At 41.3% G+C, this 21,035-nt stretch overlaps 1 protein-coding gene across 1 annotated transcript in view; it reads left to right on the top strand.

Annotated features, from left to right (window-relative positions):
• The window catches only part of DAPK1 (death associated protein kinase 1), a 90,184-nt gene that overhangs the window by 31,187 nt on the left and 37,962 nt on the right, over positions 1 to 21,035 (top strand). The window contains exons 3-4 of the mRNA XM_065656186.1: positions 10,148 to 10,369; positions 20,080 to 20,218. Of these exons, the coding sequence (XP_065512258.1) occupies positions 10,148 to 10,369; positions 20,080 to 20,218 (361 nt within the window). The remainder of the gene's footprint in view (positions 1 to 10,147; positions 10,370 to 20,079; positions 20,219 to 21,035) is intronic.

Raw genomic sequence — 21,035 nt, 5'->3', positions numbered from 1 at the left:
ACCTGATTTCAGTTATACAAAGGTATGGTAGGTACTTTAGTCTGTGCATATGATGGAGCTAACTGCATATGAGAGAGTGCTGGGGGTGGAAATCGCCTCCTCAGTTGGCCTTCCCCACTGCAGTTCTCTTATGGAAAGACAGAGGTGTCCACAGTCTGCTTTTTTGGGGGGAGACAAATGGCTCTGTGGCTCAATTGCAGTTTGTTTCACTGGCTAATCTAATAGTACTATGTAAGGTTTTGTTGTGGTTTGGGTTTTTTTTTTTGCTTGGATTAGTATAACTTTAAAAAGTAAAGCAGTCAAACAAAAATAGTAAAAGCACTTGTACCTTAATAAATTTCATTTTCAGAGTTGAGTAGTGAATACCAAATTTTTTAAATAGAAAAAAAAAAAGTGCCTAAGTGTCAGAGACATACCAAGACATCTTATTACTCTGATGTCAGCATGTTTTCCCTATTCCTATCCCTGCTTCCATTAAACTTTATCTTTTGAATACAGTCCTCAGAAGATGGCATGGAGAATTCCCCTGTTCTTGCTCTAGTGTGGCAATAAACACTAGAAAATTGGTCCCTGGGGGTTACTTGATGTCAGAGAGGCACCCCGAAAGTCAATTTAGACAGGTGATAAGCTCCCAACAGACTTTATGCTAACCAGAACTGTTTAGCAAAGAACCAGCTAGAAACAGGGTTTATCCAAAATTATTCAGCACTCCAACAGATTGTAAAAGACAGGTTCCAGTTAGGAGTTCAGTTATTACGCAGTGATTCAAACTTAAGGGATCAGATTCCCAAAACCCTAGAGTGATTATTCCAAATGTGCATCTTCCCACTCTTACAAAGTGAGGTCTCTCAAGGGTGCCCAGAAGATCACTTATGAGTTCATCAAGGTGCCTCAGTCCTCAAGGGATGTTTCTTAGGTGGCCAGTCTAAGGAGGAGAATTTTTGACTGCAGACCCACTGCTCTGAGGAAGATGAACTGAATGGGGGCCTCTGGTGGGCTCCATTTATACCCCAGTTTAATCTGGTCTGTGGTAATTTATGGTAGTGGTCCAGAAACATCTCTCAACCAAGGCATTTCAGTGGTCCATCAGCCTAGAAGCTCCTGTTGCTTTCAGGGCATGGCAGGAGGGGGGGTGGCATAGGGAACTGGGGAAGTGCATCTGCTACACATCCACCTCATGACCACAGTCAGTATTCAGCTGGTCCCTCTGGAGTGGTGGTACAGTCACCTCTTGCCTTCAGAGTTAGAAGGGAGCACAGTTTCAGTGAGTCTTACTGCTCACTGCAAATCATCATTTCCCACTTATCTTCCAACTATTACAAATACTATCAGTAGTCAATAATACAATATCAATCGATAGTTAATCAACAATAGAGTTGTAACAACAGTCATTGACGCCTATAGGAAGCATTCTGTGGTTGTAGAAGGCCGGTTGGCCCTCCAGGCAAGGAAAAACCAAACATAAAAACTTTACCCAACCAAATAGTCCCCTGTGTGGCAACAATTGCTTCTGAAACCTTTGCTGCTGTCTTCATTTTGTGAATTTGGTCCTGCAGTGGCATTGATACATTTGAGATGTGGACGCATCACTTACCTGTTGACATGTCCAAGACTTTGCATAATCACGTAATTGCATCTGGCTACTGCTGGTTCTTCTACCACATTTATGCTATTATTCTGCATTATCTCTTGCAACACATTAAATAGCTCCTCGGCCTTGATAACGTTTAAAGGCAAAGATTCCTTGTCCAGTTTCATGCATTGTCACTTTCAGAAGAGAAGAGATTTGAGTCATAGCAGTAGTGACAGAAGCAGAGGTAGTACAATTTTAGAGAATCCCCTTTATGGCTGTACAAGGTTAGTTCTGTATCTGTAAGTTCCATTATGTCAGAACCCAGTTCATTACCATCACTGTGCACATGAATAACTTTAAACTTGTTTCAGTGGTTTTCTGAGACAGTTTCTTTATCTGGACAGTTACAATAGCTACCCATGACTTCTTCAGAAAACCATGTCATCTCTGGATTTGGCAATTAATATTTCCAGTCTCTGCTGCAGTATCAGGGCTTTTGTTGTACTTCAACATGTCCGTGTTTGCTGCTGTCACCACGGCTAGAAGGAGTGACAGAGGGTGATCCATTTCTCCATTATCCTGTTAGAAAACACAAAACTTGCCTTGGGCTTTGAAACAGGCCTTTTGGTTAGAAGTCTGACTTTACCTACCAGACACTAATGTGGAGTTTTCCCACTCCCCTCCAGAGCTTCCTAGGCATTTAAGCCTCTGGGTTTTGTCAGGGTCATTGGCACAAAGCTGACAGAGGGCAGCTTCACTATAACAGGTTGTCCCACGTATATTTTTAGTGGAGGCTGATCCTTTCCTGCGTATGTGTTTTCTCTAGTACCCCAATGTGCCAAATAGCTGTTGCAACTCTGCTTTGCTGTGTGGAGTCTGCTCCTTCTCAACAGCAGATAGGTCGTCACCAGGTACTGCAACAGATCCTGCTATCCTCCAAGCCCTTAGGAATTTAGCTTCCTGGCCGGGACGTTGGCATTCACAAGATGGAATATCTAATTCATTATTTGTCAATAGGTTCCAGATAATCTCAGCTACCCGCCCAACCTGTTCCTTATTGTCTCCGACCACCAAGATGTCATCCATATATTGATATATGTGAATGCCCAAGGTTATTTTCACAGTGTTGAGGAGTAGAACTAGAATGTTGTGGGCAATAGTGGGAAAGTGTCTGTACCATTGTGCGAGCTGGTTGAAAGTGTATTGTGACCCTTCCCAGGTAAAGGCAAACTGGAGTTTGTCCACCTCCCTTAGGGGAATCATGGAAAACATATCTTTGACATAACTAAGGCAGCCATCCACAGATGGGTTGCTGCTTGTATTGCAGTCACCACTGAAGTTATGTTTGGGACAGCAGCTGTTAGGGGTGCAGTGTTACTATTCAGTTCTCGATAATTGATAGTTAAGCACCACCACCGCTTGCGAACTGGCCAAGCCGGAGACCTATATGGAGAATGAGTGCAGCTTCTTATCTGTCTGTTTTTCAAGATCGTTAATTATGTCTGTAATGCCCCGTTTTGCTGCATTTGGCGGAGGGTATTGTGGAGTGCAGGTTGTTTTGAATGGCGGCAGTCCAGGGACAAACTGAAAGATCCTGATGATCCTAACACCCTTGTTAGGCTGCAGACCTGTGGGAACAAATTGCAAAGTCCTAAAACCAGCAGCTTCTTCAGGCTGTAGCAGCATGGGAGTGAACTGCAAGATCCTAATGTGAGTAGCTTCCACTCTGCAACTCCTGTATTAATACCAAAAAAGCCCACCTCTCTTTGTCAGTGGACCATTGGCAAGAATTTACCCTGTGGCATGAGTGGCCCACGTCCCAACCTGTGGCTTCTAGTTTAACTCATTTTGTTCCCCCTGCATAGGCATGAAGGGTTCAAGTTCCCCTTCCTGAGGGGCACGGGGGGGCAATTCATTCCCTCCTGGATCATAAATTTGACCTGGTCTACCTCGAGGAGAGGTTCAAGCTCCCAAGGCAGGGGAGGGCGAATGCCGGCACTACTTCTGTGTTCCCAGGAGCCATCCATGGACCAGCATTCGGGGTACCCCTAAGGCTAATGCCTCACACCACAGGTTGCCTGGCTCTGGGCTGCTGGTCCAGTCTGACCAGCCATGCAAGGGTTCAGTTTCCCAGGACAGGGGTGGCCATCCAGCGTGGAGCTCGCAGCTGGGCTGCTGGATCCTGCTGCCCCTGTCTGTACCACCTGCATCATCCCATTACTTCGCACGCCTGTGAGTAACTATATTAAATGATGTCCCTGCCCTCACGAGCATGTGCACAGGTGGCTTTTGTATGCACCAGCACGATCTCAGTCCTTTGTTCCAACATGTCTGCCCCCTCTCTCTTTGCATTTCTACCTTTACAAGGTCTATCTCCGCTTGTCTATTAGAATTATCCTGTTCCAGTTGCTCATGGTATTAATACAGGTCCCGTGCCTGTTTTAAACAGACACACAGGACAGCACACGTGGTTGTGACCACACTAGGATCAAACCATCTTTCTTTCACTCATTGTATATGGGGAAGGAAGGATTACAGCTTTGACTCTATAATTTCTTAATTTTTGATATTCAGCCAACTATGCCAATTTAAATGTCACAGAGGCACCCCGAAAGTCAATTTAAACAGGCAATAAGCTCCAAACAGGCTTCATTCTAACCAGAACTGTTGGGTGGAGAACCAACTAGAAACAGGGTTTATCCAAAATTATTCAGCACTCTGACAACTTTATAAAATGCAGGTTCGGATGCTGGTTTGGAGTTCAGTTGCTACACAGCTGATTCAAACTCAAGGGATCAGATCCGAAAACTCTAGAGTGATGATTCCAAATGCACATCTTTGCACTCTTACAAAGTGGGGACTCTCAAGGTGTCCCCTCCCACTCAGTGGAGGGAGGGCAGAGTTAACTTTTAAATACTCAGTGCGGCAACCAAGAGTAATGACAATTACTTGAGAATTTCAATTAAATCATGAATTTACTTAAAACTCAGCAGAATTACAGCGAATAGTGGCTTGGCCAAAGTTTGTAACTATATCATAAAACTTAAGACTTCAACAACAAAACTCACAACAATATTACCCTTATGTTCCCAGAATAAAGTTAGAAGGAGAGATAGATTAAGATATCACAAAAGAGAGATAAGATTTCACCACTCCAAAGGTCAGTCGATCCAGCAACAATCTGTGTAGTTCTCAAGTTGGTTGGTGCGATGAAACTTTACACAATGCCACACACCTGCTGTCCCAAGTGGGAAGTTTTTTTTAAACTTTAGTTCATTTGCATAGGAGAGGGCGGCTCATCTCCCTCTGCTCATTCCTCATGCAAATTAAAGAGATTGTTCCAGAAATTGGTCAGTGGTTCCCAGAAGTGAGTTGGTTGGTCCTCTAAGGGTAACTGGTGATTGGTGGTTTCCGCTACCACCAGGTCAGTGATCGCTCCATGACCCTGCTTTTATGCAAGCCCAATTAATGAGGCAGGCCTCAAGGAAGAGATACCGCTAATGCCTTTATCTCAAAGATTGATGCCTTTGTTTTGCAAATAATAAGTAGGCCTCAAGGAAAAGATACCAGCCTGCCTCCGCAGCACTTATCTCTTCTTCCCTGGCAGAAGTTGCAAAACCAGCTCTTTAAGACATAACAAGGTACACACCATGTCCATCACACAAGGGAACCCGGGTGATTGCTTACCAATAAGGCAGGATGTCTCAGTCCTCAGGCAACATGCCTTAGATGGCCAGTCTAAGTAAGAGAGTCTTCTGCTGCAGACCCACTGCTGTGAGGAAGGCCAACTCAATGGTGGCCTCTGGTGGGCTCCATTTATACCCTAGTTCAATCTGAGCTGTGGTAATTTATGGTAGTGGTCCAGAAACTTCTCTCAGCCAAGGCATTTCAGTGGTCCAGGGCCCTCTCTGTTGACCAAGGGGTACGTGCATGACCATAGTGGTACATTAGCATAGAAGTTCCCATTGCTTTTGGGGCAGGGGAGTGCGTCTGCCCCACTTGAGCACGTGTGTGTCCAGCTTGGACGTCTTTTGGAGGGTTCTTTGGGTAAGAGTTTCATTTCACACAGAAGGAACTAGCTGGTGCAGAGGGCTGGGAGTTGAGAGGAATACAGGGTATCTGCCACCCATAATCACTGTGATCATCCTTCTGGAAAAAAATGAGAGGACTTTTTGTTTTTTTCCCTTTGATTTTAAAATGTCAGTCTCCATAGTTAAAATTGTAGTTAAAATTCATGCCAACGAGTTTTGGGATCCTAAGCCAGGACTGATAAAAAGTGGAGTATAGGAGCTTCATTGGTGATTCCATCACCTCTCTGCATAATTTTTGCATATACGTATATATATCTATGTACTGTAAAGAGCGGCATGTGTCATGATTTAAAAAAAGATGGAGAAATGTAATGATTAGGTAATGGGATAAGCACTTTTTCTGAAGCAAGTCTGAAAAATCACTGGATGTGGTGATATCACGTCAATTGTCCCAAAAAGCATATATTTAGGATAGTAATTATCTGCTAGTTGAGTAAGAATTACAAGATCACAAAACAAATTACTGTTATTAGCAGAAGTATTTGTTCTCACGTCAAGCCGTCATCCTGCTGTTTAATATGATTCTGCCATGTGGAAAAAAACCTGATGTCAGATACTTTATTAAGTCCAAGTTTATGATTTACCTTTTTTTTCAGTGTCTTCTAAAACGGCGATAATTATTTTGACCCCATCCACTTTAAATCAAACCTACAAAAGCAAGGGAACTTAAAAACCTGAGGGGCTTTTCTGGCTTTAAGGATGCTGGGATCTGAAATGGTAGGATCTGTGGGAGAATATTACTGGATATCAATGTATTGGCCCATACAGAGCTGACCTACAAGAGCTCTTTGCTGCAGTTTCTACAGGTTAAAGCCTGGTAAATACCCTTTTATTTATACCTCTCACCTGCTTTTAGAACAGGAGTTTAACAGAGTTGTAAGATGATGTGGCTTACGGATCTGACGCACAAAATAGCCCCTTTGATTGCAGCTTAAGTGTGATCTGCATGTACAGCATTTAATAACAAACAGCTAATTGTGGGGTTTTGCACTGAGTACCACAACAGCAACAATAAGAAGGTTGTTTGGTGTATAACCGACGCTTACTCTAGATACCTGTTAGTTGATAACTTTCTTGTAGTCTTGAGCAATGTCAAACATTTCTGGAGCCTGAGATCGTAGTAAGCCGTGGATGGGACCAATACATAAAGTCAGGTGGTTTTAAACAATGTCTTTTGATAACACTTTTATATTGAGTTGTGATAGATAAGGACATCCTTCAAACAGGTGGTTGTAGTTGGAGAAAAAAGTAAAAGACTGAAAAAATTAAGCTCCATAGCTCAGAAGAGGAGGAGAGAGGAGATCTTCTTGTCTTACCTGGTTCCCTTTGTTTCAGTGGGTCAGCCTCATGCTATAATGTCATTGCCAAAATAAGATTAAACAGCCTTAGCCTTAAAGGCATTGGAAGCACCAAGTGGCTTTGAGGAGTAGTGTAATTCAAATACAGATAATACTGTGGAAAAATCATCTTTCTTTAGCTTACAGGTCCACAGCCAGTGCATGTTTGAAAGTGCAGAATGTTTTTCATTTAGAAAGATTACTAAAATGCATTACTCCCTTCAGTGAAGAAGTGCTAAGGGAAAATATCTATTACGGGCTAAAGATGAGAAGTTCAAATATCAGAATTTTTCAAAAGTCAACGATTCTCAGTGAAACTCCTAGTCAACTTTTATAATTAAATCCTCTTGCATTTCAAAATGTATTGTATGTTGCCATACTTCAGAGTTACTTTTCAGTCCCAGCCTCTCCAGAGCTGATTTTAGTCTTTTGGGATTTGTTGTTTTTCAGTCTTTTGGGTTTTGTTGTTGTTTGTTTTGGTGTGCATTTGGTTTTGTTTATAAATGAAACAGTAGCTTTTGCCAAACTTACAAGGTGAGCATCAATAATACAGTGGTTAGCCACATACCATTCAGGCCCATGGATGAACTGTAAGCAGAAATATTTTTCTTACTCTATCAGGCAGTTTAGGCTTCCAGTCTGGAAGCCAGCCAGGTGACCAAAAGGCAAGCAACGGCTTTTTACTTCCTTCTGGTGCGTGAACTTGCATAGCTGTTTGGAGTTGTGGCAATGCCATAAAGTCTGTGTACTGCCCGACTTGGCAGTTTCCCTGGGACTGTGAACTTTTGGAAAAGCTGATTGCTTTTTAAATAAAGCTGAATATCTCTGTGGACATCTGCCTGTTGCGGGGGAGAAAGTGAGGGCATCACTCCTTTCCACCCCTGTCAAGCGAGGGCCAGAAGATGCTGTTTGCACCTCTCCGCAGCAGTGCGAATGCCTGAGTGCAAGCTTCGCTCTGGCTGGCTGTCCCACGGTGCAGAACTGTTCAGACCTTGGAAGTCAAGTTGTAGAGTTGAACTGAACCAGGCAGAGGGGGTCGATGTACCTTGTCTAGCCCTCTGGTGCCAGTTTAGGATAACACAGATCTTCCAGATGTACTGTGCCTTATCTCCCAGTCCCATATGAATGTCTTTGGTGTCCAAGCGCATCTGAGATAGGACTAGGTGACCAAGCCTAGGCAAGTGAAGCAGGTCTTCCAGCCTCTGTCTGATGGGGAATAGGTTGTGGTCCAGTCTAAAGCACTGCTCTTTCCACTGCAGTTAGTAATAATAACATGTTGGGCCCTGTCTGGTGACCCTGGCCCTTGACAGCTTTGTGTGGAGTTGTGAGTGGTGGGTGAGAATTTAAGGCAAGGGTTTTTTTCATGCAGTATCAAGTCATCTCACAAGTTCTTAACCTGATTTCATGAAATAATGAAGAATGAAACTTGAATGGTGATCATGACATTGGAATCAAACCTCAAAAAAGACTGTTGACTGCTTCTCTCAGTTTACTTCTCTCACTGCCTGTGGCTGCATTCAGAGGCGTCCCAGCTCGTGGTGGCTATTCTAGAGTCCCTTTCTAAGAGTCCTTAGGAGAGGATCCATGTCTGCCCTGTCTTCTGCAGGTAACAGTCATTTAGCCCTGCCCAACTGCATGTCCCTGTTCAAGACAATTTGCCACTCAGGGTTCTGTATGGGGTCAGCATAGTAATTGTGGCAGTGGTAACCCAACAGCGTATTCCTAGCTGATCATCCCACTAAATTCAAAAATCATGAGTGTGGTTTTCCCTTACAGCATTTTATTATCTTTGTTTGTTGCTTACCACTGTTGCTGATCAGTTATCATCTTCTATTTTCTATCTGTCATGCATTCCTTAATTGCTTAATTACTTTGGTGTATTTGGCACATGTTCATTCTCCAGTAATAAAGTAGTATTGTGCATTGAATTCATGCGTGAGATGTGTAGCTTTGAGTGATTCCCACTTGGCACTTTGTCATTATGTGATACCCTTTTTGTGGGTGATGCATCTTCCTAGAGATCTCTCCGTCAGTTGTAATTAATTAACCACTAGTACAGGTTAGCCCCTCTTCCAGGTACTGGGTGAAATTACATGTGCCTACATGTTAAATTGCTGTGTAGATGGTCAAGCCTACTAGGCTTAGCTTTGATTTGACCGCTATTCTGAGTCTACTTTAGGGGACACCACTTCTGCAGTTAACAGGGTAGGCTATCTTAAGAAAATTTTTGCATTGGTATCATCTTCTATTTCTGCGAATTCTTCATACAGTGAAACAAACCAAGAACAGAATTGCCAGAGAATCCTCCGCGAGAGATGAAGAAAACTTAAGAGGAAAACTCTGCAATATTAGAAATCCTGTTCTTGCTCTAACTCAGCATGAGAGTCCCGGAGATTTCTGATCTGAGTCAGTGTGTACCTCTAGTAGCCACAGCCTTGTACGTCAATGATAACGTACTGGAGTCAGCAGCTTCCTGGAGTTTCTTCTGGTTTGTAACACAATCACAGGATTTTCTTCCTCAGTGCCTCTGTATTTTTTTCACCTTCAAACTCTTCCTACTTAGCAAGATGATACAGTAACTGTAATTCTTTATATTACTGTATTTAGTTAGTGCTTTAAAAACCAAAGCTGTGCCTTGAAACCCAACATTGTTTTAAAAACTTCTAAAAAAACAAACTCGATGATAGAATAAGGTTAATATTGATAGATCATGTAGATTGGAAGAAATTAAGGACTGTCTATCCTGCAGAAGAAAAAAAAACCCACCTCAGCATTCTGGAGAAATCCAGAAACCTTACCTTTCCTGGGTAATCTCCGAGCACATATTTGTCCAAAATCCACTGATCTACACAAGGTGTTATCTTTTACTTACGGATATGCTGAAAGCTGTATGTATGTACGTTTGTGTGATGTAAAAGCGATAATCTTATCTTACCTTTTCTGCCTCCGCTATGTTTTTCTTCAGGTATTATTCTAGGTTGCCTAAAAAGCAGTAATGTGCTTTAGCCGAGTTGATAATTCAGAGGTACAGCTGTTTTCCCCCACCGTAGTAAATAGAGGCTACTCTTAACTCTAAACTTCCTTGAACTGAACACTCATCACTCATCTTCATTCTTTCCCTCCTTTTTTTTTTTTCTTCTTTTCAGTGGGCAGTTTGCAGTAGTGAAAAAATGCCGTGAGAAAAGCACTGGTCAACAATTTGCAGCAAAATTCATCAAGAAACGGAGAACGAAATCAAGCCGGCGTGGAGTGAGCCGGGAAGATATTGAGCGCGAAGTTGGCATACTGAAAGAGATTCGACATCCTAATGTGATCACCCTGCATGATGTTTATGAGAACAAAACTGATGTCATTCTTATTCTGGAACTGTAAGTAGCTCTAGAGACCTGAAAAGGAGTAGCAGAATGTTTGTTTGTTTTTAAAAAAATGGACACTTTCTCTGAGAATCAGAGTGATTTAATGTCTGTTCTTTAACCACCCCAAAAGGAGATAGATAATAGCCTGAGAATTCTTTAAGTCGGAGTGGTAACTTTCTGATTTCTACACATAATTTTCACTGTAAATGTACTACAAAGCTTAAAAAAAAATCCAGCATATTTAGGAATTTTTTCCTCCTTGTTACTTTAAACACTGTTGATGTTATTGGTCCAGAAGAATAGCCTGGAGCTAGATAAACTGGTTTTAAAACAAGAGCAGCGTGAAACAGAGATTCTAAGTGGAGTACAGCAAATTTTTCTGTGTTATATGTCGGTGTAAAGTAAAGTAGCATCGCTGAATGCTTTTTCTCTTTTCTTAACCCACATAACAGAGAACAGAATTTTCCCAGTTCTGTCCTGTTGAAATGTGAACAACTTTCATATCCTTGTTTTAGTTCACATTTTTCAACCAAGGTTATTGCTAATGGATTGAGGTAAATACATCGACAGAGAATACTTCTGCATTGTTTCAAATCTGACTTCAAGTTCCTCAAAGGTTGCAAGTTTACAAGTTAAGCATTACTCACCCATTACAGTTTGGTAGCATCTGCTGATGGGACATGCATGTCTTTACATAGTTTGCATGCCTGACACTGTATTATTGCCATACTTGCTCTGTATCATTTATATGTGCTATGTGCTTTAGAATGTGTATTTTGTGCAAACAGATGATTTGGTACCAGAATGCTGGGCAGCACTTTTGTCATTTCCTTGCCTGTTTTTGTGATTTTTCTTACGTAGTTTATGTCTTCCTGTATGCTAGCTTTCGTAAGTGATATTTCCACTTACCTTATAAAGTTACTTTAGTGTTGCATGCTTTCAGTAACATGTAGATTTACAGTATAGAGTGAAAAGAAAACTGGGAAGTAGCTTTTGGAGTTTCATCTTTTCTATGGTTTATACATGCACGACACTGCTTTGTCACGTTACAACATCCTTTTACACTCCTTAGTCCAGCACGTGATGGTTTACTGTAATATTTGTTGTAGTCTGAGTTGAGGTTTTTTTAGTTCTAGAAGTATACACTTACATTAGTTTGTCAGCTTTGGGTAACTTAAGCTGATATTTTTTTTAAAAGCTAAATTATCATCCTTTATGAAGTAAAGCTTCCTTAAATTCCTGTCAGAGTATCTGCTGCTCCTGGTTTTTGTTCAGAACTGTTTAAACGTGTTGTGAATACACAGCAGAATTACTGTGATGCTGCTTTCTCTCCGCATTTGGTACTAGCTCTCACATCCTTCCTGTCTGTGACCTTACTGTCAGCGTATCGCTGCTTCTGCAGTGCTTGCTTTCTGCTCTGTAGTCAGTCCAGACTAAGTCAGGCTGGTGTCTGGACTTGAAAGCTGGACAGTGGTAGGAGGAATGGGGCCGTTTTCCCCCTTGCACGTGGGATAGGAGCTCTTTTGGCAGCAAGGTTGCTGTGTGTGTCTGTGTGTACCCACTAACGTTCATCAAATGGAAGCAGATATTGCTTCTGACAGTGTGTTTTAGTGTTTTTATTATAAGCTCAGCAAACGACTTGTGTTCCAATATCGCTAATTGTTTTGCCCGTGTCATTTCAGTTGAAGATTATTTTTTTCACTTTTCCAAACTGCTATGCGAGTCTTAGTTAGAGGGCAGAAGATGAAAAGATGACATGTTAGCAATCCCTTTGTAAACTGAATATACTAATTGCTGTGAAGTCTTGTAATTCTCAAAATCACTGTGATATTATGTAAAGCTATTGTAGAGGCAAAAGATTGGAGTTTTAATTGTATGCTTAGACACTTAAATATGTAATCCCTTTTTTCTGACATTCTAATATTCACATTTTGCCTAGGGAGCTACTCCCTTGACATTCTTTTTTTCTTACAGAAAAATTTCAAACAAAGAGAAAGAAGGCTGAAAGCTCATAAAATAACCTGTTTTGCTGTCCTCAGAATCCATCCTAAGTGACCATTTTCCTTTCTGTTTAGAATGTAGCATTTTTCCTGGGACTTGTGTTCCTTTATGACTACAAGATGCGCCAGTAGACCCCATACAGACAGGATTTTGTGTAACTTAATTTTTCTGGCATTTAGAAAACTAAAAATCAACATTCCAGCTACGTATGAGATATTCGTAATACAACAAAAACCCAGAAGAAGCACTGATTTTGTATTAGTAAGTAAGTGTATTAACGCAAGCAGTGGTGAGGAAAAGTATCTCTGGTGTCTCTTCTTGACAGAAGCTGCAGCCCACAGATGTCCAGCCACTGCAGCTGCCCCTTCAGTACCTGCCAGATTTTACCATTCTGAGTCTCAGGGCAACGGTGTCTGTTGCCTGTTCGCTATTGATTTTTCTCTCTTGGTTCAGCAAGAGGTTTGCAGTATTGCATGCAGCCTCCTAAGCATTTTTCTGCATTATCAATCAGCTGTTTCTCAGAGGTGAACCACAGACTGCAGAAGTCTTCAATTCATTCCCCTGCAGCAAATGTTATGTCAGCCAGCAATGTATTCAAGGTGGTGATCTGTATGCAGTAACATGTGGGTAGTTAGCTAATTAATGCAGTGGCAAGGTCCTCACAACGCTGAATGCAAATCAAAACTGCTTATCAAAAACTTTATCCACATAGGTGTTTGGAGGTTTTTCTCTCAACTACTTTGTGTCAGGAAACTGACCTACAAAAAAAATATTACAAACCATTTAATTCCTGAAACTTTAAAAATAAAATGCTTCCTTAAAATGTTCAGCAGTCACACACAAGCATGACGTATCCTTGAAAATCCTTACTTCATTACAGTCTTTTGGTATATTTAGAGAAATCAGGCATATTTTCGTATTTCTAGGTCTTTCTTAGTGGCAAGTGTCTCCTTGGTTTGGAAATAACCTTTGAAATTCCCACTCTGTGGACTCTTTCTTCATCTTGCAATGAATGCTGTGCATATTACATATGAACTGGAAGACACTGCTTCTTCCTCATCTAACTTAAAACCATAATAGTTTGGGGTTTTTTTCCTCCTATCACACAAATAATTAGTCAGAATTTTGTAGTACTTTTTTTCCAGCTGCAGTAACTAGTCTCTTTTAGATGTTAGCAATGCTAAGCTATTCCCAGTGAGCTGTGCTGAAGCCATCATTTTATCAGACTTCACAGACTAGAAAACAGACGCCTCTGTCGCGCAGTGATAATTATTTTCTTTCCTCAGGCATGTTTTGCACCTACTTGTTTCCCCCTTTGCTGGTGTTGGATACATAGTCTCTGTCTCTTCTGTTTTGTTTTTCCTTCCACTTTATTACGTCTTCATTGAGACTGCAGACCTACAAAATATACTCAGTGGTGTGGTACTTTGTAAAGCCTTGGTTATGGTTTCTCAACGCAGCTGCAAAGAATAAACACCCTTATCCTAAATTATATAGTAGTTCCTTAGAATGCTCAAAAGTAATGCAGGTGGTCTTGCCTTTTAAAATACCTTGTTAGCAATAGCTGACTTTTCACTGGGAAGCTATGGCTGGAATTAGCTATTCATACTTTTCTCTGCAAAAAATATACTTTCATTTCTGAATTAGAAAGCTTAATTGAAGACAATTAGCTCTTGTAGCATAGTTCTGAGTGATGAATATCTGGTTTTGAAAAATATTTTTAAAAAAGGGGGAGAAGAATGCTTTGAAAGTCTTAGCTCAGAAGGACAGGAACGACATTCATCTACAAGTGATTGTGCATTAAATGCTAGGTTTTATGGGTTTTTTTAAAGTTAATTTCTGTATACATGCTTTAAAACTTAGTCCTGTACATCCCAGTGTCTCAGAGAGAGTTGCCACCTTATTGGTACCTTCATAATATTAAAACAGAACAGAGCAAGGAGAGGATGATAGATCCTTGTATAAAAATTCTGAGGATGTCATGAGTTGCTCATTGAAAAGTGGATAAGAGCAAATAATGATGAACTCTTTAAACTCCTGTCTTGTTGGGGAGTTAATTTAATTCTTTACATTTATAATAGCTTGGTTTTCAGAGAGTCTTGAAGTCTGCACAGAGTTTCTTCAGTTTTAGTTGTCTTTTGATAGAAATAGGTCTGAGGGTTTTGTTAATTTTACCTGTAAGTCATAAGAAAGTTGTTCTCAAGCGACCTTATACTGAATTTTGAAAGGAGGATTGAATCTTTGGTGCTTACTGGCATGTTACAGCAGGTAAGCAAGATCTGTGGTGCTAGTTTGTAGATGCTGTGCCACCTTTTGAGTTCAAAACTGCACAATTCATAAAGGCTGTGAAATGAAGTGGATGTAAAACCCCTTAACCTTAAATAAAACAGAAGTAGCAATATTTCAGTCTAGTCTTGGGCTGACAACTTCTGTTTTGAAATAATGCAAGGAGTCACACAAGAGCTATTTGACCACAGAAACGTTAGGGAAAATACTTCTTTTGCAAGTTGACAGAAGAAATGTTTGGATTAGAGAAGAATTCAGATAATTTATCAAATTGAATCTGCTTTATGAAATTGAATAAATTGGTTCTGGAATTCTTCTTTGGCTTTACTAGTTCATGTTTTTTGGAAATCTAAGCAAGGTAAATTACAGGTTGTGAGCTTCACCTGACTAGGTTAGGTTTCTTCAAACAAGGGGTTTGGGCTTAGGTTTTGGAGTTTGTGGCTTTTTAACTTCATCAGAAATCCTTAGATAAACATTAATTATAATTTAATGTATTACAATATGAGCAGTGTGATCAACATCACATGTGATTGAGTCATTACAAGGTGACCACACTGACTTTGAAGGTTAATTGGCTCTAAGTTCCCTGTTTAGGTTCCCATAATGACTTCCTCTGAGATCTGGTGATCAGTTCCATTTCACAGTTAAGCATAGTTAAGAAAGCCTGGCAACTTGCAAAAGCATGATGCAAAAATATTTTTTCCACAGGTGTGATGTATTTTGTTTCCCAGAGGGAGATACGTGGGTTGCAGATGCATCTGTGAGCCTGCCTTTGGGAAGGCTGGGAAATGTTTTTATCACTACTGTATTTTATAAGGAAGAATGCAGTAGACCCAAAGCTTTATTTTACTGTATCAGTTCAGGAAAGCTAGCACCTCGGCCTAGAAATATCAAGGAAGCAACACATACTAGCTTTGCTCTTAGTTAAAATGTTTATACAAAATATTTCTAGAAACATATGCTCTGCTATTTGAAAGCAATATAAAATGTAGTCATGTCGTGACACTGAAAATAGATTTACTCAGCCCTTATGGCTTTCTGTGTTATACTATAGTCAATAAAATAGTGTGTCCTTTAGGATTAAGATGTGACCTCCATCAGTCACAAATTATTATTTTATTGAGCAAAATATTTGAACAACCTATTATGACTGCAAAATTTTGACTTAGTTTAAAGGTAAACAGGTTTTATACAGGAACATTAAATCATTAGTGCTTTAAAGGAAATGGTATGTGAAGTCAAACATAGAAGCAGCTGTAAAGGAATTTAGCTGTGTATCATGGTTTAGCCCCAGCCAGCAACTGGAACCACACAGCCACTTGGTCACTCCTCCCTTCCCTGGTGGGATGGGGGGAAGAATTGGGAAAAACAAGGTGAAACTCATGGGTTGGGGTAAAACCAGCTTAACAGTACAGCAAAGGAAGAGATAAACAACAACAATAATAACAGCAGAAGAATATACAAAGTGAGGGATATGAAATGTAATCGGTCGCCAACCTGGAAAACTGATACTCAGTCCACTCCCGAGCAGCAATTGTGAGCATCGGTCCTATGCGGCTGATCCTGGAAGACCAGAGACGCAGACTGCGCTTTGCACTCGAACACAATCATGCCAAACAGGTGGTCCTGGAAAAAAAGAGAAAAAATTGGAAAAGCCATCTCCGGCTGTATACCGAGCATGACAGTAATGGTAGGCAATAGCTCATTGGCCAACCCGGGTGTCAGTCTGGGTGCTGTCCTACTATTCTCCCTCCCAGCTTCTATGCACACCTGCAGCTGGAAAGTTGAAAAAGTCTTTGGTCTCCTTGCCAATAGCCAAAACATCAGTGAGTCCTCATACTCTTTTCATACCAACTTCAGAACAGGGAAGCTGAATCGAGAGAACCTCTGTGCTTCCAGAGGATACTAGATACAGACACCCAAAAGTGCTCTACAGAAGAAACAGCAGTGCTTGGTGAACCTCTTGCCTCTCCTCCCTTCAGGAGGCAATCTGTATCCAGCCAGTGGCTGCTGACAGCCTGTTAGATGCTGGCTGCGTGGGCCCCTTTCTAGACCCAAAAGGCAGGCTGGGGTTGATTTTGCACAGCTTTGGAAACACACACAATGATCTGGTTTCCGTCAGATTGCAACAGGGTTTGTGCACCAGCAACCCCAAAACTAGCTTAAAAACAGGACTGGGACATTGTAATGGAGATGGAACCAATGTACTTCTTGGGAGTAGGTGATGTTAAAAAAGATGAGCTGTAGGATCTGATGTGTGGAGTTCTCTGCCCCTTCTCCTCTTGGTGTGTGAGAGGGGATATGCACAGGTTCATTGGTGGAATGGGCCTTTTGGCTTGGCTTCTGGCTCCGCCTCTGAAGGTGACCATGGGACAGTAAAATGTGCGGTGTTTACTGTGGGGCTGTGTTATCCTGGCTGAAGCACAAGACTAGCCTTGAAAACCAAACAGCATTTTAGGAGGTTCGTGAAGACTTCATTAGCTTGCCCTGTATTACTTGCTTGAAGTAACTGCCTTGCAGTGATACCATGATTTTCTCTGTACCCGCGGTGGTACAACTTAATACCAGACCTGCCAGAGTCAGCAGGAAGGTAGGATATACACAGCCTTCTGACGAGCATGAAGAGGAAGCTCAGAAACACAGCCTGCATTACTGAGCTCCCGTGGGGACATGAGTCACAGCCCTTCTCGTTTTGGAAGGGCCTTGGAAGCCACCTGAAGCAGACGGACCTTTCTGGGAAGCCAGACTTGTGCTTGCCAGCCGTGGCAGCACCCAGAGGCAGAACACGGGATTCCGAGCTTACCCCTGCAGCTGAGCTGGTACCAGCAGGAGAAGCCGCAATGTCCCAGTCTTGAGGTGAATCCCCGTAGGATCTCACCCTAGGCAGTTAGGGGTGAGGTGCCTAATGTAAAGGGGTGCAGTAAAATCCCATAGACCAGAGGTATAGCTGCTTCTGCAACAAAGCTTGGAGCGTGTTATTAATGCATCCAGTCCCTGCTCGCTCACCTACTCCTTAAGCAAGGGCTGCCATGTCACTTAGGGTGACAGTACTTAAGCACACAACACTTTGGAAAAATCTACCACATTTGCTAATTAACTTCCAATTGTAAGGAAAAAATGCACTTTTTTTTTAACCCATTAGCTTCTCTGGACCTCAGTTTCAAGATTTGCAAGCACTAGGTGTATATCATAGAATGTCCTGAGTTGGAAGAGACTCATGAGGATCATCGAGTCCAACTCCTGTCCCTGTATATGACAACTCCACAGTTCACACCATGTGTCTGAGGGTGTTGTCCAGTCTCTTCTTGAACACTGGTAGGCTTAAATATATTACCTGCGAAATGCAGGTAGCATTTTATTTCATGCTATTATAAGGCCTGTGATATAAAAGAAATGTCATTACAACTAACTTGTGGCAAAGACAAGAGAATATTACTTAGCAGTGCTGGAGAAGAGCTGCATACGATCTCATGCAATTAACTGTTCACAAATGTGACATCTTTGAGTTGCATAAAAACACATGTACATCGAACTTGTAATTTCATGCGGTCTAAGCTTTCAGGGTATGAAATTGCACAAAACGGAATGATTGCAGATAAGCTACTAAAGATGAAGAGACTGTTTTTATTTTACACAAATACAGATACATTTCTTTGTTAGATATCTCAAAAATAAGTAAATTTTGGCAACTAAATCTTTCTTTTGGATCTGAAAGAAACATGTCTAATCAATGCTGCTGTTCGTAGATGACAAGTGAGTTTCACAGAGGCTGTGTATCTTTAGGATGCCAACAAGAAGAAGAGCAAGTTGTAGCCGCCATAAAACATACCCATACCTGTGTGACGCTGCCTCAGTCTGTTTCAGACCGCAGAGTGGGCAGCAGCATTGCAAGCTGGCACTGCGAGAAGTGCAGGCTCTGAGTGCCTCTGTTGCACGTATGATGGCTGATGAACATTTTCCACATCAGCCGGTGCTTTCTTTCACTGTTCCACAGCACGAGCGATCTGCTTGAAAAGCAGACGGGAAAACTGTGTGTTTGACGTGGTCTTCCAGCCTCTTCCTCAGCCAAGGGTCTGGCCCCACCGGCTCACCAAACCGTGCCACTTGTCCCAGGGCCGAACCGTGTGGAGTGGGTAAAGGTGCTGGGTTTCGCTGGATTTTGCTGCCAGGGCTGGGAAGGGAGCTGGGGTGAGTCTGTCTGCTCTGCTGGCGAGGCTGCACACCGGTTAACAGCCTCCCGGCAACTGCAGCAAACATCCACGTGGAAACACACGAAAACAAGTTCTATGTGATGTGTAAGGCTCTTAGCCCAGTAGCTGGAAATGAAGAGAAATGCCACCATCGCATCACCATCCAGGCTTCTGTCCATCATTGCGGAGTGCTGCAGAGGTACAGACCTCAGCTTGAAAACCCTTTGCTATTTTTTTCCATCAGAATATGCACGTGTATCAATTTGTAAGATGTTTCTGACCAGCCTCTGTAAAATAATGAGCTGCATTTGATCTTTAGGAATTTCATTTTACTGTCTCTGCAACAACAAAAAAAATGACCTCTTCTGCCATTCTATAATTCTTATATTTAATGGCACTTTGTTTCAATAGTTGCTTTCAGGCAGAAAATACTACAACACAAATAATACCCAAGCAATACTCACATTATCATCTAGGCAGCTCAGTGAAAGCTCCAAGGACTCATTAAAATACACTTTTTATGCAATTTGCATTACAATAATGCAGATTAAGTCTCTTCAAAAGTAGATGTGATAAAGAAGTCAAATGTATTTCCAGAAATTTGCCCAGACTGTTTAGCTATTGTTATATGTCCATCCCCTTAGTTTTCATAATCAGAACTTTAGATAGTGAACAGGTTATTATTTTCCATGCAGAAAGGCAACATAAATTAGGGTGTAATTCCTGATTTTTTTTAATATAAATGCAATGCAAAATACAGGGGATAACATGACCACCTCTGTGGTCTCTAAGACATTTCTAGGTATAAATGCTGCTTTTATAAACAGCAAAAACAGTTCACCACAGTGGACAGTCATCTCAATATATGTCCTTAGACTGAAAGGAGATTGGTTGTGTTTTAAGAATAGCTGTAGTTCGTGTTGCCTGTTCACTTCAGTATCTCTTTTTCTGTTGACAATTATCATCACTCCTGCCAGACTGCTGACTGAGCTGAGAAAAGAGTCGTCTTCAGTTTCTCTTTCTCAAATGCAAAAGTCTAGATGTGCTTATGAACCTTCTTCGTTTCTTTCCTCTCTTCTTTCTGCCTGTGCAGCTAAAACACATGCTGGAAATACTCTGAAGTACAGTAGTGGTTTTTCGTTGTAGCAAAGGGTTTGTGATGTTAGAGTACAAATATAACATATGTGCTGAAGGAACCTGTTGGTTAAAGCAAGCTCATCAATAACTCTGCTTCTGCTCTCCAAGTGTTGCAGGTGGAGAGCTCTTCGACTTCTTGGCTGAGAAGGAATCTCTCACGGAGGAGGAAGCCACAGAATTTCTCAAACAGATACTTAATGGTGTTCAGTATCTCCACTCTCTGCAAATTGCCCACTTTGACCTTAAGGTGTGTTGAGCAGATAAAAACTTGGACAACTGTACGCAACATCCATTAAAGTCCTTTGTAACATCGGCCACAAATCTGCCATCGTGCAGATCTTGGCCATATTTCTGTTTTGCTAACTTGTGTAGACAGGAGAGACCTCAGCCGCTGAAAAGAAATTACTGAACTGTAAATAGTTCGCATCTGCTTTTAATCTAAGATTCTTTGTGGAAAATGGCAACTTCTGATGAAATTAAATCATTCTGAGGAGGCAGTCTTGAAATAAAAATTATGATTATGATTTTATGGAATGCAAGTGGGACCTGGATGAAATGTTCTGAAGAGGATGCCTTTATTCAACCTGTTGTTTTTGGTTTTTTTTTCTATTGTACACATTTTATGTTCACATGAACGTTATTTATAGGTACTAAATTGAAACAGTACAGAGTTAAGTACAAAGACTCTATGGAGCAGACAGAGCAGATAATGTCCTCATCTTTTTTTGGTTTTGAGACTTTTTTGTTTGCTTTTGGAAAAAGTGTTCGTCATGTCCTTTTGGTAATGAAAAGAGAGCTTTTGTATCTAAACTCAGTTATTGCTTTTTAATGTTTCGATTTCAGAATGTTTTCCTCCATAAGATCTTTTTTCAGAGGCAGGCAGCCGAACATTCCCTGAAGTCTGCTGAAGTCAGCAGCTGTATCTATAGTAGGAAAAGGAGGCATAATTATTATAATGCGATGCAGTTCTGAAAGAGGTGTTGTGTTCTGGGGATAGGGTAGGGAAGGGAATGGTTTTTCAGTGTAAGCATACGTTTTCCAGTCTTATCCTCATTACCTGCAGT

Source organism: Caloenas nicobarica, chromosome Z (assembly GCF_036013445.1).
Source record: "Caloenas nicobarica isolate bCalNic1 chromosome Z, bCalNic1.hap1, whole genome shotgun sequence".
NCBI lineage: Eukaryota > Metazoa > Chordata > Aves > Columbiformes > Columbidae > Caloenas > Caloenas nicobarica.
This window is presented reverse-complemented; position numbering and strand designations above follow the sequence as displayed.